The 21,071-nt window shown below is 41.4% G+C and overlaps 1 protein-coding gene across 3 annotated transcripts; it reads right to left on the reverse strand.

The window, feature by feature from the left end:
• Window positions 1-1,092: 1,092 nt before the first annotated feature.
• On the reverse strand, window positions 1,093-20,033 carry ARL9 (ADP ribosylation factor like GTPase 9). Of its 3 annotated transcripts, XM_061145887.1 has the most exons (5): window positions 19,539-20,033; window positions 15,631-15,793; window positions 12,209-12,384; window positions 4,863-5,067; window positions 1,093-4,219 (listed from the first exon to the last, which is right to left on the reverse strand). In XM_061145887.1, exons 1-5 carry the CDS (start codon window positions 20,025-20,027, stop codon window positions 4,164-4,166), a joined length of 1,089 nt encoding a protein of 362 aa, XP_061001870.1. In that variant the 5' UTR covers window positions 20,028-20,033; the 3' UTR covers window positions 1,093-4,163. The 3 variants fall into 3 exon arrangements, with proteins under 3 accessions (XP_061001870.1, XP_061001869.1, XP_061001871.1); XM_061145886.1 differs by lacking the exon at window positions 1,093-4,219 and having other exon boundaries at window positions 4,626-5,067; XM_061145888.1 differs by lacking the exons at window positions 1,093-4,219; window positions 15,631-15,793 and having other exon boundaries at window positions 4,626-5,067; window positions 19,539-19,663.
• Window positions 20,034-21,071: the final 1,038 nt, after the last annotated feature.

Here is a 21,071-nt window from a genome sequence, read left to right on the forward strand (position 1 = left end):
GTGGTGTTAAAAAAGACTCTTGAGAGTCCCTTGGACTACAAGATCAAACCCGTCAATCCTAAAGGAAATCAGTTTTGACTATTCACTGGAAGGACTGATGCTGAAGCTGAAGCTCCAATACTTTGGCCACCTGACGCAAAGAACTGACTCATTGGAAAAGACCCTGATGCTGGGAAAGAGAAGGCAAGAGGAGAAGGGGACGAGAGAGGATAAGATGGTTGGATGGCATCACCGACTGGATGGACATGAGTTTGAGCAAGCTCTGGGAGTTTGTGATGGACAGGAAGCCTGGCGTGCTGCAGTTCATGGGGTCGCAGAGTCGGGATACGACTGAGCGACTGAACTGAACTGAAGTCTGTTTCAGAGCACATACACTTGTGTTTAGGATCATTATACCTGCTTAGAGAGTTAACCTCTTTACCCTTCTTTTAAAAAAACTATATTATTTTTCCAGTTTTATTGAGAAATAATTGATAAACATCCCTGTATAAGTTTAAAGTGTAGAGCATGATGGTTTGATTTGCACGTATGGTGAAATGATTACCACAATAGATTTAGTTAACATCCATCATCTCATATTGATACAATAAATAGAAGAAAATTCTCCTTGTGGTGAAAATTCTGTACCAATTTACAACCCCACCAACAGTACCAAAGATCCCCTTTGTTCTATATGCAAGGCAGCATCTGTTATCTCATCTTTTTGATGATGGCCATTCTACTAGACTTAAGGGGATCTACTCACGTAACAACTTTTCTGTACGTTATTATTGTTGTTCAGTTGCCAAGTTGTGTCCAACTCTTCGCCACCCCACGACTGCAGCATGCCAGGCCTCCCTGCCCTCTGTATATCATACAGCAGTGTCAACTATATAATCATCATGTTGGACATTCTATCCCTGGTACTAACTTATAACTGGAAGTTTGTATCTTTTGTCCACCTTCCTTGACCCACCCTGCCCCCGGCCACACCCCTCCATCCATGTAACCAAAATCTGATTTCTTTTTAGGAGTTTGTGTTTGTTTTGTTTAAATGCCACATATCAATAAAATCATATAATATTTGCTTTTCTCTGCTTGTCTTATTTCATTTAGCATAATGCTTCGTGGTCCATCTATGTTGCAAAGGATAGAATTTCCTTTTTTATGGCTAAATAATACTCCACTGTATACACTACAAATTCTTTTATCCATTTGCCTATCAGCGGACACTTAGGTTGTTTCTATGTCTTTGCTATTGTAAATAACGCTGCTAGGAACATGGTGGTGTAGATATCTTTTTGAGTTAGTATTTTCATTTCCTTTGGTTATAGTCTCAGAAGTGGAGTTGCTGAATTATATGATAGTTCTATTTTAACTTTTTGAGAAGCCTCCATACTGTTTTTCACAGTGGCTGTACCAACTTACAATCCCACCAACAGTACCAAAGATTCCCTTTGCTCTACATCCAAGGCAGCACTTGTTATCGCGTCTTTTTGATGATGGCCGTTCTACTAGGCTTGAGGGGATATCTCATTGCTTAATTGATATTTTCCTAATGATGAGTGATGTTGAGCATATTTTCATGTACTTGTTATTTATAAAAGAACTTCTTTGAGGAAAAAAACGTCTGTTCAGGTCCTTTGTCCTTTATATTTTTCTTTAATGGAGTGTATGAGTTCTTTATATATTTTTAATATTAACCCTTTATCAGATAGGTGGTTTACAAATATTTCCCCCAATCCATTGGTTGTTTTCTTATTTTTTTGATGGCTTCTTTTGCTATGTAGAGGCTTTTTAGTTTGATGTTGTTTGTGCTTTACGTATAATTGCCTTCTTTATCCCTGGTAACTTTCATTACTCTGAAGTCTTCTCTGTCTGAAATTAATATAGCTACTGCTGCTTTCTTTTGATTAGTGTTATATCTTTCTCCATTTATTTAATTTTAATCCATATGTCTCTTTATACTTCAAGTGAGTTTCTTGTAGGCAACATATGGCTGGATCTTTTTTTTAAATCCACCCTGACAATTTCTGTCTTTCAACTGGTGCATTTAGATCCTTGACCTACAAAGTGATTATTGATTTAGTTGGATTAATAGATACCATATTTTTATTGTTTTCTATTTGTCCTTGTTGTTTCTCTTTTTGTCTTCCACTCTTTTTCTCCCTTTTGTGGTTTTGAGCATTTTACTTGATTTCATTTTCTCTCTTTTCTTGGCATATCAGTTATAACTTCCTTTATTTTTTCAGTGGTTGTCTTAGAGTTTGCAATATATATTAACAAGAAATCCAAGTCTACTTTAAAGAACACTATACCATTTCACAGGTAGTGTGAAAACCTTATGATGACTAAATCCTAATTCCTTCCTCTCATTCCTTCTATCACTGCTGTTGTAACATTTATACACACACATAAGCATACATAGTCAAATATAGTGCTTGCTGTTATTATTTTGAAGAAACTGTAATCTGTCAGATGAATTAAGAATAAGAAAAATAAGTTTTGATTTTATCCTCACTTATTCTTTTCCCAGTGTTCTTCTTTTATATAGATCCAAATTTCTGAACTCTACTATTTTTCTTCTCTCTTAATCTTTCTTGCAATGCAGAAGTACTGGCCACAAATTCCCTCAATTTTTGTCTCAGAAATTCTTTTTTCTTCACTTAAAATTTTTTAAAAATTAATTAATTTATTTTTGGCTACACTGGCTCTTTGTTGCTGTGTGGGCTTGGCTCCAGTTGCAGCGAGTGGGGCTACACTATGGTTGCATTGCGCAGGCTTCTCTAGCTGCAGGCTCGAGGGCACCCGGGCTTCAGTAGCTGCGGCTCCCGGGCTGTAGGCACAGGCTCAGTAGTTGCAGCTCACGGGTGTGGCTGCTCCGTGGCCTGTGGGATCTTCCTGGATCAGGAATAGAACCCATGTCTCCTACACTGGCAGGAGGGTTCTTTACCACTGAGCCACCAGAGAAGCCCTCTCTTTCACTTTTGAAGGATTTCACAGGGTACACATCTAGGCTGATGGTTCTTTCTCTCAACACTATATTTATTCCACTCTCCCTGTTTCCATAGTTTCTAAGAAGTTTAATGTATTTCTTATCTTTGATCCTTCACAGTAAGGTGTTTTTCCCACTGACTACTTTCTAGGTTTTTAAATTTTCTTCATCTTTGATTTTCTGCAGCTTAAAAGTGATATGCCTATGTATGGTTTTTTGGGGGCATTTATCCTCCTTGATGTTCTCTGCACTTCTGAGATCTCTGGTTTGGTGTCTGACATTAATTTGGAGAAATTCTCAGTCACTGTTTCAAATATTTATTGTTCCTTTCTTTCCTCTTTCTGGTTTCCCATTAAACACATATTGCAACTTTTGTGGTTGTCCCACAGTCCTTGCATATTCTGTTCTGTTTTTCCAGTCCTTGCTCTCTTAGATTTTCAGTTTTGGAAGTTTCTATTGAGATATCCTCAAGCTCAGAGATTCTTTCCTTAGCCAGGTCTAGTCTTTTAACAAGCCCATCAAACATTCTTCATTTCTGTACAGTGCATGCTGTGTCTCTTCTGTGTTTTTTTCCTTTTAGTATGTCTTGTAGCTTTTCCTGATAGCCAGGCATGATGTATTGGGTAAAAGGAACTTCTATAAATAGGCCTTTAGCAATGTGTTGGTGAGGTGGGGGAAGGGAGAATATTCTATAGTCTTATGATGAGGTCTCAGCCTTTTAGAGACTCTGTGCCTCTGGACTGCAGACTTAAGTCTTAGTTTTCTGCCCTCTTAGGTGGAACAGAATGACTGGAGTGGACTAGAGTTGGGTATTTCCTTTCCTCCAGGTCAGTCAGGCTCTGGTTACTCTCTGCTAATAACAGAGTGGGATTCCCAGGTGGCTCAGTGGTAAGGAATCTGCCTGCCATGCAGAAGGCTCAGGTTCAATCCCAGGTTGGGAAGATCTCCCTGGAGAAGGGAATGGCAACTCACTTTAGTATTCTTGCCTGGAGAATCCCATGGACAGAGGCGCCTGGCGGGCTACAGCCCATGGGTGGCCAAGAGTTGGACACAACTGAGTGACTAACAGGCAGGCACTGGTCCCCATGGGGAGTTCCCATTATGAGTCTCTGCTCTGGTAAACTGTCATTCTCTGTATTCCGTTCGTCTCTCCAACACTGATTTTTCAGTCTGTTCAGCTTTTTACTTGTTAGAATGGCCTCATGGCTTCCAAGCTTCTTACATGCTGGACTGGAAACTGGAAGTCTTTAAAAAAAAAAAAAAGAAATTAGGACAAGACACTAAGGTTGGATTTGTATCATATCTGTAGGAAAGCAAAGTTATCACTCTTAAATATTTCTAGGAAAGATAAAGCTTATCTATATAAAAAAATAAAATATCAAGAAGTTGAAACACAAATCCCTACAGTGTTCTGTTAGTGGTAGTTTCTTAGAAAGAAGCCTTTCTTAAATCTTTTTTGAATGCTGTTAATTTGTATTTCTATGTGACTTTGATAGTGTTTACTTTTCTTATTGCCCTATCCTGATTTCTTTTCCCACACTGTTAAATGGATCCACTTAAAGGAAAGACACCTGGATGTACTTGAAAAGAGAAAAGTTATTAGAATATTTTAATGTAAACCTCATTTCATCGAGAAACTACAAATGGGATGAATGCTTGCTAATTTTCACTTTAATTTTGATTAAAAATCCAAATCCCTCCAAATACATTGTTTACCAATACTTTTAAAGTTCAAAATCTAAATAGAGATCCTTTTAATCACCTAACAGTATCTTATATGTGTATATGTGTCGTGCACTGAGAAAGTAGGACATGGCTTATTTTTTATTTGAGAGTGGAAATTTTGGCTCCCAGCCTGCCGTGTCGCGTCCCCTGGTGGCATCCAGACCGTGAGTCTCGTAGAGGCTGTGCCGGTCACTTGTGTCTGCAGCCAGCTGTGCAATCAGGTCTCTGGCGTCCTGCATGATGGACGGTATCTCTGAGCCGCTCTCAGTCACCTGGGTTCCGAACAAGAACATCTTCCTGTCATTTCCCACCTCAGATAATGCCAGAGCTTCATGGATATCTGTAATGTGATAGGCTGCTTCAAGATCCTTCACAAGAATGGAAAAAGAATTGAGAAAAAGTTGGTTATTTTGCAACATTTTTGGATAGATACATTTGTTACTCTCAATGACCGCACCTCCATGATAATATCGAGGATGTTGTAATCCCATTACTAGGATCCTAAAGGCTGTTTGAATATAAAGATTTTCATCAGAATTATATCAGCATTTATGAGTTATTATCAAAAGAGTATTTTCTGGAACAAAGTTAAGCCAATATGATACCTTAATCAATTTCCTAACCAGTGCGATCCACTTCTAGTTTTGTTTTTCCATTTTTGTCCGAATTTTCCCAAGATTTATTTTTTAACTTTTTAAAATAACTTAATTAATAACTTGTTTATTGTTGGCTGTACTGGGTCTCTGTTGTTGCATGGGCGTCTCTCTGTTGTGAGCGGGGGCTACTCTCTAGTTGCGGAGCTTGGGTTTCTCATCGTGGTGGCTTCTTCTATTGCAGAGCACGGCCTCTAGGGCTCGGGCTTCAGGAGTTGCAGCGCAAGGGCTCAGTAATGGCAGCTCCAAGGCTCTAGCACGCCGGCTCAGCAGCTGTGGCTTAGCGGCTTTGCGACAGGTGGGATCTTGCCGGATCAGGGATCGAACCTGTGTCTCCTGCACTGGCAGGCAGATTCTTTTCCACTGAAGAATCAGGGAAGCCCTCCAAGGTTATTTTAAATTTGTCTTTACAATAGAAGCTTGATTCATTAATTGGTTTTTGCCCATATAATATTTTATTGATTATAGCATTTGCCAAAGGTGAGTTTTCTTTTGCAAAAATTATTTCTGCTGAACAAAAAGTTTTACATCAAATTTGGGGGGATGGAGGGAGATAGAGAAGGAATCAGGGATGGAATAAATTTAGAAAATGGTGTAGTAGGTGAAGAAGGCTGAGAGGCAAGAGCCAGGTGGAGGGAAAGAGGATGAGATGGAGAATGGGGAAGGCTTAAAGGAGGAAAACCCATCCGAAGAGGCAGAGAGGGGAGAGATTAAAACAAGGAGACAAAAAGCATGTGTTTACGCTGCATGCTAAGATTGAAACATGTTTCTTTGCCTCTCACACATCAAGAGTTATTAATGGCAAATAACCTCTGATATTTCCTCTCCTAAATACATATGCAGATTCAGTTACAGTTTTTAAGTCTTCTGCAAAAGTTCCAGCATTTTCACTCTTAACATTGGATTTGTAATTGGCCTTTTGTTTCATGGTGCTCTCCCAAAGCTTTAGGGCATCATCTGAAAAGAGTACAATATTGTCATTTTCTCTTGTACCAATATGAACCTATCAAATTCTTGTGAGTCTGTGAGGTTTTCTTCACGTGGTATCATTACCTTTTCTGGTTCTTCCACTTTATTGCCTATGTGAAACCTGAATTCATTTAGTCTTAGAGCATGTAGTGAATTTTGCAATTGTGTTAATGAATCTAGTAACATGTGGACAATGTCTCAAGTTAAAAGAAATGCCACCAGTGGAATTGGAGAGGAAGAAAATAGAAGGGTGCTGGAAGGCAGGAGAGGCTCCTTGTAATGATAAAAGAACATCAGGGATAAATACCACGTGTACTCCACACTCACATAATTGTGCCCTAATAGATGTCATCACTCAAAGAATAACGATAGTAAGATGACTCTTAAAAAATATTTATGTAATAACTTGAAACAACGAGTCATCTAAAAGCTTAAGTTACTTTGATCGAGGAGTAATAACCAAGGTGACCTTAAACTAGCATGTGTGTTAGCTGCTCAGTCGTGTCCAACTCTTTGTGACCCCAGAGACTGTGTCCCACCAGGCTCCTCTGTCCATGGAATTCTCCAGGCAAGAATACTGGAGTGGGTTGCTATTCCCTTCTCCAGGGGATCTTCCAGATCCAGGGATTGAACCCAGGTCTCCTGTATTGCAGGCAGATTCTTTACTGTCTGAGAATATCCAAATTTTTTATTATTAAACCCCAGTAAAAGTTATAAATTTGACACCAAATGGTCCTGTTTATTCAATTTGATGAAGAGATATAAACCACAAAGGAAAGTATCGATAAATTGGACTATTAAAAATGAAAACCTGTGTATTAAAAAGAGAACCATAACAAAGTAAAATGTTAACAATAGTTGCTGCTGCTGTTAAGTCGCTTCAGTCGTGTCTGACTCTGTGTGACCCCACAGATGGCAGCCCACCAGGCTCCCCTGTCCCTGGGATTCTCCAGGCAAGAACACTGGAGTGGGTTGCCATTTCCTTCTCCAATGCATGAAAGTGAAAAGTGAAAGTGAAGTCACTCAGTCGTGTCTGACTCTTAGCAACCCCATGGACCGCAGCCTACCAGGCTCCTCTGTCCTTGGGATTTTCCAGGAGAGAGTAATGGAGTGGGGTGCCATTGCCTTCTCTGCAATAGGTTGCTAGAGAAGATATTTGTAATGCATGTAACAGAAATAGGACTATTTTTCCAAAAGATATGAAAGACTCCTACAACTCAAATGAGAAAAGATAAACACCCCAGTAGGAATTTGGGGAAAGATATTAAAAGCTAATTCACAGATATGGAAATTTGCTTCAAAGAAATGAAACTAATTTGAAACTAATAACCAGTGAACATCTGAAAAAAATGTTCAGGCTCACTAGTAATTAAGGAAATGCAAATTAGAATAATAAGATAAAATTTCATTCTCATGAGACTGGCAAAAATGAAAGTTTGACAAACCAAGTATTAACAAGGGTGTAGCGCTATAAAAACTCTTATATACCACTGGTAGGAAGAATAAATTGGTTCAATATCTTTGGAAAGCAACTTGGTAATATCTAGTAAAACTGAATATGTGAAAGAAAAGTGAAAGGTGCTCAGTCACATCTGACTCTTTGCGACCCCAGGGACTATACAGTCCTTGGAATTCTCTGGGCCAGAATACTGGAGTGGGTAGCCTTTCCCTTCTCCAGGGGATCTTCCCAACCCAGGGATCGAACCCAGGTCTCCTGCATTACAGGCAGATTCTTTACCAGCTGAGCCACAAGGTACAAATCCCCAAACCCAGCAATTCCTCACGCACTAGAGAGCTGTTGGTACACATCTATGAAAAGACACACGAAGATTCACTATAGAACTCTTTACAACAATGAAAAATTGGAAATAACCCAAATGCCCAACAAGAAAATGGTAAAGTGGTGGTATATTCATGCAATGCAATACTATACAGCTCACTTACATTTACCATGATCTTCTAAATCTTCATAGTTTGTGTTACTTAAGATGCTCACTTAAAAAACAAAACAAAAAAAAACTCCAGGCTTTTTTAAAAAAATAATCTGCTGGACTAGCATTTATGGTGGACTTTAATATAGGCTCCTACTTTTAGATCATCATTATAATGATTTATTTTACTTCCATAAACACTCACTCATAGGAGTGGGAGAAAGGGTAGGAACCGAGCTCTCTTATGACTGATAAGCCTGGCAACTGAGAGAGAGGCTACAGCATTACAAGCACCCTTCAGAGATACTGCAAATTGGGTTCCAGATGACTGTGATAAAGCAAGTCTACTGTGATAAATACTCACAATAAAGTGAGTCACATGAAGTTTTTTGTCTCTTGGTGCATAGAAAAGTTACTTTAACACTACTGTAACCTATTAAGTGTGTGATAGCATTATGTCTAAAAATACATACATACCGTAATTTAAAAATACCTTATTGCTGAAAATGCTAACCATCATCCGAGCCTTCAGCAAGTCATAATCTTTTTACAATAGTAACATCAAAGATCACTGATCAGAGATCATCATAACAAATCTAATAATTCTAGAAGTTGGAAATATTGCAAGAATTCCCAAAAGGCCACACAGAGACATTAAGTGAGAAAAGCAGCTGGGAAAGTGGCACCTATAGACCTGCCCCATGCAGGCTTGCCAGAAACCTTCAATTTGTAAAAATCCCAACACCTACAAAGCACAGCAAAGTGAAGCACGATAAAATCAGGTGTGCCTGCACAATGCTATAGATGTCTAATGTTTTTTTAAATTTCTTTTTATTGTAGTAAGATACACATAACAAAAATTTCCATATTAGCCTTTTTGAAGTGTACAGTTTGGTGTACAGTTAAGTAAATTCACATTATTGTACACCATCTTCAGAACTCTTCAACTTGTAAAACTGACACTCTGCACCCGTTAAACATTTCTCCCTCCCTCCTTCCCATTTCTCCCTCCCCCAGCCCTTGGCAACTGCTATTTTTTGTCTCTCTGATTTTAACTGCTCTGTGCTTAGTCGCTCAGTCATGTCTGACTCTGCGACCCCATGGACTGTAGCCTGCCAGTTTCCTCTGTCCATGGGGATTCTCTAGGCAAGATTATTGGACTGGGTTGCCATGCCTTCCTCCAGGGGATCTTCCCAACCCAGGGATTGAACCCAGGTCTCCCACATTGCAGGTGGATTCTTTAACCATCTGAGCCACCAGGGAAGCTGTTAACTGCTCTAGGGGACCTCATAAAAGTGTAATCATACAGTATTTGTCCTTTTGTGACTGGCTTATTTCACTTAGCATAATGTCCTTAAAGTTCATCCATGGTGTAGCATGTGTCAGAATTTCCTGACACATTTAAGGCTGAATAATATCCACTGTACATATACACCATGTTTTGTTTATCCATTCATGCGTGGATGGACACTTGGGTTGCTTCTACCTTTTGGCTACTGGGAATAATTCTGCTATGAGCATGGGTGTGCAAACATCTGTCTGAGTTCCTGCTTTCAATTCTGTTGGTAATATACCCAGAAGTGGAACTGGACTATATGAAAATTCTATTTTTAATTTCTTAAGGAACTGCCATACTGTTTTTCATAGCAGCTGCACCATTTGACATCCCCACCAACACTGCACAAGGCTTCCATTTCTTCATGAGTGTTTAATACTTGAATGCATGTGTGTGAAATTCAGGTCAGGCTAGCTAATCGAAAACTACTTCTGTATACTGACACATAGTATGTGTGTGTGTGTATGTTAGTCAATTAGTCATGTCTCACTCTTTGCAACCCCATGGACTGTAGCCTGCCATGCTCCTCTATCCATGGGATTCTCCAGACAAGAATACTGGAATGGGTTGCCATTCCCTTCTCCAGGGGACCTTCCTGATCCAGGGATCAAACCCACGTCTCTCAGATTCTTTACCATCTGAGCCACCAGGGAAGTCCATGATACATAGTAAGCACGCAAAGATTTTGTTGAAATCAATTCAATAGTCAGTAAATGTTTATTTAATTAAACTAAACAGATATTTGTTGAATTCCTACTATATACAAGGTGGTATACTAGGTTTTTACGTAGGACACACAGGTGAATGCCAGTCTCTGTTCTGAAGGAATTTTTTTCCTTTTTTTTTTTTCATTTATTTTTATTAGTTGGAGGCTAGATTACTTTACAATATTGTAGTGGTTTTTGTCATACATTGACATGAATCAGCCATGGATTTACATGTATTCCCCATCCCGATCCCCCCTCCCACCTCCCTCTCTACCCCATCCCTCTGGGTCTTCCCAGTGCACCAGGCCCGAGCACTTGTCTCATGCATCCAACCTGGGCTGGTGATCTGTTTCACCCTTGATAGTTTACTTGTTTCAATGCTATTCTCTCAGAACATCCCACCCTCGCCTTCTCCCACAGAGTCCAAAAGTCTGTTCTGTACATCTGTGTCTCTTTTTCTGTTTTGCATATAGGGTTATCATTACCATCTTTCTAAATTCCATATATATGTGTTAGTAAGTATGCTGTAATGTGTTCTGAAGGAATTTTCAGCTGTGGGCTTTCCTGGTGGCTCAGACAGTAAAGAATCTGCCTACAATGTGGGAGAGCTGGGTTCTATCCCTGGGTTGGGAAGATCCCCTGGAGAATGGAATGGCAATCCACTCCAATGTTCTTGCCTGGAGAATTCCATGGACATAGGAGCTTGGCAGGCTATAGTCTACGGGGTCGAAAAGCGTTCAGACACGACTGAGCGACAAACATTTTCACTTTTACTTGGTATCTTTCAGGGGATTGGTTGCAGGACCCTAGAAGACATCAGAATCTGCTCAAGCCCCTTATATAAAATGGTGTCATTTTTGCAAATAACCTATGCACATCCTCCCTTATACTTTAATCATCTCTAGACTACTTATAATATCTAATACAAGGTAAATGCTATGAAAATACTTGTCCACATGTGGCAAACAGGAGTTTTACTTTCTGGAAATTTATGGAGCTTTTTTTCCCCTCTGATTCACGGCTGGTTGAATCACAGATAAGGAGGGCGACTGTATACTCCAGTAGACCTAATAGTATAAATTGAAATGAAAATACAGCATATTATTGAATATTTAGCTCTTAAAAGCGGACATTTCTTTGGGTCATCTGTAGAGATGTGGATGGACCCAGAGTCTGTCATAGAGAGTAAAGTAAGTCAGAAAGAGAAAAACATCGTATATTAACACATACATGTGGAATCTGGAAAAATGGTACAGATGAATCTATTTCCAAGGCAGGAATAGAGACTCAGAGGGAGAAAATGACTTGTGGACATAGAGGGGGAAGGAGAGCATGGGATGAACTGGGTGATTAGGACTGACATATATACAATACCAGGCTTCCCAGGTGGCTCATTGGTAAAGAATCTACCTGCCAATGCAGGAAACGTGGGTTCAGTCCCTGGGTGGGTACGATTCCCTGGAGAAGGATATGGCAACCTGCTCCAGTATTCTTGCCTGGGAAATCCCATCAGAGGAGTCTGGCAGGCTACAACAGTCCATGGCGTAGCACAAGAGTAGGACACGATTTAGTGACTAAAGAATAACAAACATACATTACTATGTGCAAAATAGATAGCTAATGGGAATCCGCTATAAAGCACCGGAAGCTCAACTCAGCGCTCTGTGATGACCTAGAGGGGTGGGATGGGGGTGGGAGGGAGGCCCAAGAGAGAGGGCGTATCTGCGTTTTAGGACTGATTCACTTCTGTTAGCAGAAAGTAACACAGTATTGTAAAACAATTATACTCCTATTTAAAAAAATAAAATTTAAAAAAATAAATTAAAAAGATCAAATTCAAAAAGTAAACATTTCTATCTACCGCATTAATAAAAAATATATTGAGTACACTTTATATCTGCACAGATTTTTACCTGTTTGTTTGCAAACACAACCAGAGGAAGGACCGGGTTTGTTCCAATTAGTTGATGAAGGTATTTCTTGGCTTCAGGTAGTCTTTTGTGATCTGCTGAATCCACCACAAATACCAACAGCAAGCCCTTGGACAGGTACATTTCCCAATAGGAACGGAAAGGTTCACTGCCGCCAACTACAAAGGAAAGCAAAGGAAGAAGACACGCACACACGCATCTCAGAAGCGTCCATCGAGGCAGCCAGGTAAGGCACATTTTGATAATTTCTGAACACTGGCAGGTCTTCTGATAAAAGACCTCTGTGAGACTAGACCCAATTCTGAGAACAACCAGAGCGATGTTTCTGGGGAAATGATTGGTGGGGATATTTACCCTCCACAGGCGGTTCATTAAGTTCTGGAACACAAAGGACCAGCATGGTGGTAATTTAGTCATGAAGTCGGGTCCAACTCTTGCGACCCCATGGACTGTAGCCTGCCAGGCTCCTCTGTCCATAGGATTTCCCAAGCAAGAATACTGGAGTGGGTTGCCATTTCCTTCTCCAGGGGATATTTCCAACCCAGGGATCAAACTCAGGTGTCCTACATTGCAAATTTGCACCACAGTGGACGCCTCTTGATCTGTTATACAGAGCAGTCATGACAGCCTGTGCATGTCTATCGACTATGGATCAGTAGACGGGAGTAGTCCACTGAAAGAATTCAGGGTGCTGGGTTTCTCTAAAATGTCTTAAATGGATTGATTTAAATGTCATTGGCTAGCCTCTCTTGCACAACTTTTTTCCTTTCTCAAAACCCCAAATCTAATTTCCTTTCTTTAATCTTGCACTGAAAGTTAATATGATCCTGTGGGTATTCAAGTATACTTGCCTCAGAAAAAAAAATGTCTTTGGGTTATTTTGTTCTGCTGATGCTTCCCAGAAGAAACTTTTTGGAATGGTAACAATACAGACACAGTGAATTCAGTTTTTATTTTTCTCCTGGGACAGAAGTTGACAGACGATGGCCTACAGTCTAAACCTGGCTCACTGCCTGTTTTTGTACTGCCCGTGAACAAAAAATGGATTTTACATTTTTAAACTTTTGGGGGGAGAAAGAATACCATTTTATAACACATGAACATTATATCACAGTTGGATTTCAGTACAAGCCAAGTTGTGCAGGTTTGTTCACACAGGGTCTCGGTTTGCTTTTGCAGTATTGAGTAGCAGCACAGAGATCATGTGGCCACAAAATCTATATGATCTACTCTTGAGCCCTTTGCAGAAAAAGTATGCAGACCACTGTTATGGGCACTTAACAAAAACATTTCAAAAACTAATAGGAAAGGGTCTTTATTTGCCTTTCCTTTGTTTTCCTTTGTACAGAGAGCCAGGCTGGTCATTCTTCAAAGTATTTTGTGTTTTAATTTTTTAAAAGAATGTAATCTAAGTAATTAACGTACGAGCTTAAACAGGCATGTTGTTTCCCATCTTTTTTGCCAACACCATGACATTTCACCTATAATAGGAATTGTTCTCTTTTAGTTATTAACTTCTTTTTTTATTTTTTTTTTTTTATTTTATTTTTTTTAATATTTATTTATTTTATTTATTTATTTGGCTGTTCCCGGCCTTAGCTGCAGCATGTGGGATCAAGTTCCCTGACCAGGGATTGAACCCTGGCTCCCTGCATTGGGAGCACAGAGTCCCAGCCACTAGACCACCAGGGAAGTCCCTAACTTCTTTTTTTAAAAAAAAATATTAATTGGGGAGGGTGCAGGACTGGAAAAAAAATTATTCATTTACTTTTCATTGTTGGCTGCATCAGGTCTCAGCTGTGGTGTGGGGATCTCCACTGTGCGTACAGGCTGCGCTCCAGCAGCCGAGCGAGGGCCCCAGGGCCTGGGCTGAGCAGTTGTGGCTCATGGGCCCTGTTGTCCCGCGGCATGGGGGCTCTTACTTCCCTGACTGGGGATCAAACCCATATCTCCTGTATTGGAAGGTGGATTCTTAACCACTGGACCACCAGGGAAGTCCCTAGATATTAACTTCTAATTTAATGGTAAAATAGTTGGAGAACACGGTTCATATGATGCCTCTTTGAAAACTCCATTAAGACTTTCTGTATGGCCCAGGAAGTGGTCCGTGTTTGGTTACTGTTCCATGGGTATTTGAGAAGAATATGAATTTTAACTTTTTGATGAAGCTAAAATTGTCTAATTCAACAATTTTATATTGTTCATTAGATCAAATTGGTTGACTGTGTTCAAACATTATATATTCTCTGAAGTTTTTTTCTGCTTAATTCCATTAATAATTGACAAACATATGTTGAAACTCCTCATCCGACAGATCTGTCCATTTTCCCCCTTAATTGGAATCTTTTCTTTTTTCTTCCTATCTTCCTTGCTTTCTTTTTATTCTCTTTCCTTTCCTTCCCACCCCCCAACCCCTGCCCTTTTTCACTTTTTATATTCTGAGACTCTTTTCTTAGCCATCTATTTCATTAAAAGTATTATTTCTTCTATAGCTTCTGAGAAATTGAAATCTCTATTCCTAATAATGCTTTTATCAGAAAGATTTGCCTACAGCTTTAACAGTTTCTCTGCCCACCATTTTCTCTTCACAGCTGGATGAAACCAAAAATTCATAGCATTTTCCTTGCATACTGGAGGTGGGGGTACAGAAAATGCCTGGTCCTCTGGCTTGAGCATCCCGATGGGTGAGGAGACATTTCCGATCAGAGGATTATAGGGACAGGAGCAGATATGGAGCTTTATCAAGCATTGGCTTGGACAATGTTAGGTTTGAGAGGCCGATGAGATAGCCAGGTAGAGATGTCAGGTGACATTTGGGTATGTTTGGCTGGATAGATAAATTTGGGAGAGTGTAAAGAGAAGATAAGAGGATCTGATACAACTTTGGGAAACAGCAATATTCTGAGAGGCAGTGACTCCAGAATTACCACAGAGTAGGGGCTTCTGGGTTGTGATCTGATTACAAGAGTATATATGTTGTGATCTGGTCATAACAGGTTTGTGAATATTTGCATTTTCGAGAAGGAAGCACACTATATTTACCTAGATTGGATTTTTATGGGGGGGGGGGTAGTAAGGAGGAGGGAGGCTGTTAAAGGAGAGGGTGCTAAAGCCTTCCTCTCAACTCCCTTTTATCACCACCACTGGAAAATAAAAAGAGCAGAAAGTGATTTTACCCACATTGCACCCTAGCATTCATCTACATATGCATTCTAACAGTCTAGGAAAATCTGACCCAGGGTTTCATTTCATAAGGACCTATGATCCATTTCATATTCATTTTATCATTCATTTCACAAGGACCCATGTGATGCTGACAACATCGCATCTGTCTTAACATCTGACAATCATGTGGCTATATAAACTATTAGCTACCCCCAGAACCACTGAGAAAGAGCGCTTACTCTCCAGGAACTCCATCTGGTGGTCCTGGGTGCTGATGCACACTGCATTGAAACCTTGGGTGGGGGCCACACTGCGCTGGACTCGGTTTAAAGCAAGAAAGTGGAGAATACTGGTCTTTCCTGCCCCATCCAGGCCCAGCACTAGGATCTGCTTATTTTTCTCCTGTGAAACAAAAGATAAGGCAATAAAGCTATGCTATCAGGGCCTTGTTTTCTTGGCTTTGGGAAGTGCGCTTGCCACTATTTGTGAAATTGTAAACCAGAATAAAACTTTGCAAAAAAATCCAATAGGTCTAGAACAAACTGTACTAGTCAGTTTGTATTTTATATAATCAGTCATTACTTATGTGATATTAACTGCATACCCCCTCTTAATCTTCCAACTCCTGGTCAATTTATCAAATAAATACTTTATGTATATCAGGATTTATAGGAGGTGCCATATTTTCAGGGCCAATTTTCACACTTCACTTGGCTTCCCTAGTTCATGTCCATTGGAGACTGCACGAGAATTCAATTTGTTGTTTGGGGTCTTGGGACCTTCTTGGTCCATGTATTGACTCTGCCACTTGGCATGTAAGCATCTAAGGTCTCATGTTATTAATCTGTCTTGTCTCCCCAAACTGAATCATAGATTAAAAGTTCTTAGGGCAAGGTTACTCTCTTCTGTACTTTTTAATATAAATATTATTAAATAAAGAGGCAAAGACTATAAAAATTGTTAAACTAGTTCCAGTCATATTAAATCTCATGCTAAAACCTGATGAACTAGATGTAAACTTTAGGAAGAAGTATTCCACCAGCATACCAGCCTTAGAAATTTTTATGACAAGTGTTTGAGGGACAAGAAGGACAGACTGGTATGAAGAGAGAAACAGAAAGTTCGGAGTGCTTAGAAAGGTGGCTTTTAGTGTACAAACTTCAATGTAAACAGTAATAAATGAGCAACCCAGTCAGACTGTTCATAGGAATTCTATTTCTCAAACAGCTTACCAAAGAGGTTTCTCATATATGGAAAAAGAAAAAAAAAAAACAAACAAACTTGTACACATCTTCAAGAGCATTGGTTTAAAAATAAAAATCTCATACACTTCTGCTTGAGCACCAAATGTTGACATTAGACATAGACTGCATGCTAAGTCGCGCCAGTCACGTCTGACTCTTTGTGACCCTATGGACTGTAGCCCGCCAGGCTCCTCTGTCCATGGGATTCTCCAGACAAGAATACTGGAGTGGGTTGCCATTTCTTTCTCCAGGGGATCTTCCTGACCCAGGGATCGAACCCAGGTCTCCCACATTGCAGGTACAAGGGAAGCCTTAGACTTAGACTTAGAGCCACAAGGGAAGCCTTAGACTTAGACTAGATTTCTGTTAAAAAAGAGTGATCCTCAACAGCACTATACGACGTCTATCCCATGTCCTTCCTCTCTGTAATATAGAAGATCTGTGTAAAAATAAGGTGTTTTAAGGTCTGCTGTAATAGAGACGTATGTATAGGGAATCATTTATGAAACCTGTCTAGTGAGTAACAGAATTTTTAAAAGCAAATGTTTGTTACTGGAGTGAATTATTGACGGCTCTTGAAGCAAATGGTACTTCCATAGGTGTCTCCTATATCCATCCCCACTTCTCCATTCTCTTCCATCTGCCTCTAAATGTTACAGTGTCATTCTCAGAGTCATGGTAAGGAAAAGGGACTGGATGCTGCTCTAAGGGGATGTCACTGGATGGTTTTAAATGAATGCTTTAAAGCAACGGTGACCAAGAAATGGCTGCAAGATGTAGACTGTGTCGCCCCATTATCTCCACCAATGGCCCCACACTCGGGCTACCCCAACATATTTTATCAGTTCCAAGATTTCTTTTTTCACATTTTAACATCTCTGAAATGAGGGCTTTACAATCTATGGTATGTCATATTTTGGCTGGAAGCATTTTTTTTTTCCTTTCTCTGTGGTACCTAAAATAATGGCATCTTGGATCTTAAGAATCTTGTGAATAAAAACCATTTCCTACTCCCTTTCCAATCACATCGCTGCCACTAACCTGACCCTATTTAGAAATCCTGTAGTCACTGATGCTTTACATTTTGCTTACTTTTTAGTCTAAAATACAAGCTTCTTCATGTTTATAATCTCTTAGGAAAAGCTGGGGTTACTGTAAACCAAGAGTTCAGACATGAAATGTGATTCAACACCACTGTTCCTTGTTAAAAGTTATTCCTCTAACTATAAGTGAATCTATATAGCCTGTTTTGTGTGTTCAGTCTCAAAGTTGTGCCCAACTCTTTGCAATCCCATGGACTGTAGCACACCAGACTTCCCTGTCCTTCACTATCTCCGAGTTTGCTCTAACACGTCCACTGAGTTGGTGATGCTATATAACCATCTCATCCTATGCTGACTTCTTTTGCCTTCAATCTTTCCCAGCATCAGGGTCTTTTCTACTGAGTCGGCTCTTCACATCTGGTGGCTAAACTAATGGAGCTTCAGCTTCAGCATGAATCCTTCCAACGAATATTCAGGGTTGATCTCCTTTAGGATTGACTGGTTTGATCTCCTTGCAGTCCAAGGGACTCTTAAAAGGGTTCTCCAACACCACAGTTTGAAAGCATCAATTCTTTGGCTATTTCACCAGAGATCAAATCTCTGTTAATAATTCATGTTGTTCAGAACCAGAAAGCAGCTCTGAGCCCAGGAACTCCAGGAGTACAGAGCCCACTAAGTTGAGCCAAATAATGCTTATTTTTTTTCTTCTCTCCCAATTTTTAAATTGTGGTAAAGTACACAACAAAAAAGGCTTCCCAGGTGGCGCTAGTAAGAAAGGACCCACCTGCCAATGCAGGAGATATAAGAGATGTGGGTTCCATCCCCGGGTCAGGAAGATGCCCTGGAGAAGAGCATGGCAATCCACTCCAGTATTCTTGCCTGGAGAATAGAGGAGCCTGGCAGGAAACCATCCACGGATCACAGACAGTCATACACAACACAAAATTTACCATCTTGGAGAGGGAGGTGGGAGGGGGGATCGGGATTGGGAATACATGTAAATCCATGGCTGATTCATATCAATGTATGACAAAACCCACTGGAAAAAAAAAAAAAAAACAAAATTTACCATCTTAACCGTTTTTAAACCCAGAGTGATATCGACTTCATTCATAATACCGTGCAACCATCACTGCTACCCGTAACTATTCATCTTGTAAAACAAACTGTACTCATTAAACTCCTCACCTCCCACCCCCCCGCCCCAGCCCCCAACATTCTGCTCTTTCACTCTGATTTTGAACACACTAGGTAAACCATCTAAGTAGAATCATACCTATCTGTCCTTTTATGACTACAAAGGCTGGTTTCTGAGGCCTCTCAGTTAAACCTTTGTGACCCTCTCTTCTGGGTGCTGGTGGTCTGAAAACAATGTAAGTAATAGTAACCAAAGCACCCACAGAAAAGGTCCAGGCAGTCCCCAAACACGTCCTGCACAAATTCAAGAAACCTACACTTTCACACACACACACACAAAACAGTCAAGACTGGAACAGAGAGAGCATGTGTGGTGGGGGTCTGGTGGGGGCGGGGGTGGGGGGGGGGGGGAGGCTAGTGTTCGGCGCTGGCAAAAAGGCTGTTGCCAGCGCCGCTGTGAACATCATCAAAGTGTCTTCTTCAACACTAGACCTGGACGCAGGGTCGGCGTTAGGGGTGAGTGGGCGAGCGGCTGGGGAGAAGGGGTTTGTGATGATGGGTCATTCGAAGCTTGGCACATTCCGATTCCACCCGCGGATACAAAGCCGGCAAAGGAGACTGGATTCCTTCCGGCGCGCACCCACCCGGGGTCTCGCACGTAACAGAGCCGGCGAAACCCTGGACAATGGCCTCGGGTGAGGGTCCGAGGCAGCGGTCTCTTACCAGCGGCGCCAGTGGGATTTTTATCAACGTGCTGTTGTCCTTGTCTTTCTCTTCTTTTTCCTTGAATTGCTGCTTCTCTTTCTCCGTCTCCCGCTCTTGCTTCTTTTCATCCTCATTTCTCTTACTTTTCTCCCCCTTCCTGTTCTCCTTTTCCTTAGTTTTCTCCTCCTTCCCCCCCTTTTTCTCCTTCCCGTTCTCCTTTTCCTTAATTTTCTCCTCCTTCCCCTTCTCAGTCTTCTCCTCCTTCCCCTTTTCTTTTTTCTCCTTCCCGTTCTTTTCCTTAATCTTCTCCTCTTTCCCCTTTTCTTTCTCCTTAATCTTCTCCTCCTTCCCCTTTTCTTTCTCCGTAATCTTCTCCTTTCCCTTTTCTTTCTCCTTGATTTTCTCCTTCTCCACCTTCTTTTTGTTTTTCTCCTCCTTTCCTTTTTGCTGAGTTTTCTCTTTCTCCGGCTCCTTCCCCTTCTCCCTCTTTACTTTCCCCCTCTCCATCCCCACCCCCGCGTTTCCTTCCCTCCTCCCGCGCGCCCGCGCGCCGGAGCTGCCGGGCGGGGTCCCGGCCAGAGTGGTCGCCGCTGTGGGGGCAGCGCCGGGGAGACGTAGGTCCACGTGGCGAACAGCGCCCCGCGGTAACCGCCAGCCCCGCCCCACCCCAGGGCCCGGGCTGCGGCGTGGGCATCTTGCGCTCGCCCGCCAGCCCGCGGTGTGGAGCTAGAGGGGCGAGCCCAGGCCAGGGGACCCGGGAGACCCGGCCGCGGGAGCTGGGAAAGACCGGTGAAGCAGGAAAAGCGTCCCCAGGTTTCGCTTCCTTGGAAGCGCGCGCCACGGCGATATGCGCTTGGGATAGGTAGGGTGTCTCAGAAAGGCCTTTCTCGCCCACCCATCTCAGCCTCTCACTTCCCCGGCCTCCTCCCAGCCCCTGTGTCTCCGACCAGAATGCTGGACAAGGCCTGAGAGCTGGACAAGTCCTGAGAGCCCCAGGCTTTCCCGCCTTCCCCTCGTTAATAGCAAGTCTGGAGGGTGAAGTTGGATATCTCTCCCCTCCTCACCCGTTCTGTTTAAGTCCACCAGCAACGTCTAAAACCGCTATCCAGGAGGCTTAAGGAAAAAGGAATGTGACTGGTTCCCTTATTTCGCTTAAAAAAAAATCGCCCTGGAGATTAGTCTGCCAGGATCACAGCTACTGGTAAAACCAGGCATTAAAACCACAACTAAAGAAAACTGTGGTTCCCAATGATCGAAGAAGTATATCAGAAGAGCCACGGGGCTCTGCAAAGATGGTGTGAGAAGTATAGGGATGGTCCTTTTTATTATTTTGTTCAACCGCACTCTTCAGTATGGTCCACAACCTAACAAAACCATCTAAATGTGGTGAGCCGACTTTCCTTCATCAGATCCAAGTTTCTAACAGGTTTAAAAGGAATGAACAGGTTTCAGAAAGCTTGAGTGACGCAACAGCTCTTAAGTTGTTGTTAAGGTTAGCAGTTTCCGAAGTAGTCTCGGAAGTGACATCCGCTAAGCCAGCACCAGCACCAT

Source organism: Dama dama, chromosome 6, assembly GCF_033118175.1.
Source record: "Dama dama isolate Ldn47 chromosome 6, ASM3311817v1, whole genome shotgun sequence".
Taxonomy (NCBI): Eukaryota; Metazoa; Chordata; class Mammalia; order Artiodactyla; family Cervidae; genus Dama; species Dama dama.

What these genes read in the sequence shown, in the direction of transcription:
- ARL9 (XM_061145886.1), bottom strand. Translation starts at nt 20,027, where the DNA reads ATGGAGAGGGGGAAAGTAAAGAGGGAGAAGGGGAAGGAGCCGGAGAAA. An exon ending in AAATCCCACTGGCGCCGCTG is followed by an intron (nt 15,794 to 19,538) that starts GTAAGAGACCGC and finishes TTTGTTTCACAG; the next exon opens with GAGAAAAATAAGCAGATCCT. An exon ending in TTGTGTTTGCAAACAAACAG is followed by an intron (nt 5,068 to 12,208) that starts GTAAAAATCTGT and finishes ATTCTTGTGAAG; the next exon opens with GATCTTGAAGCAGCCTATCA.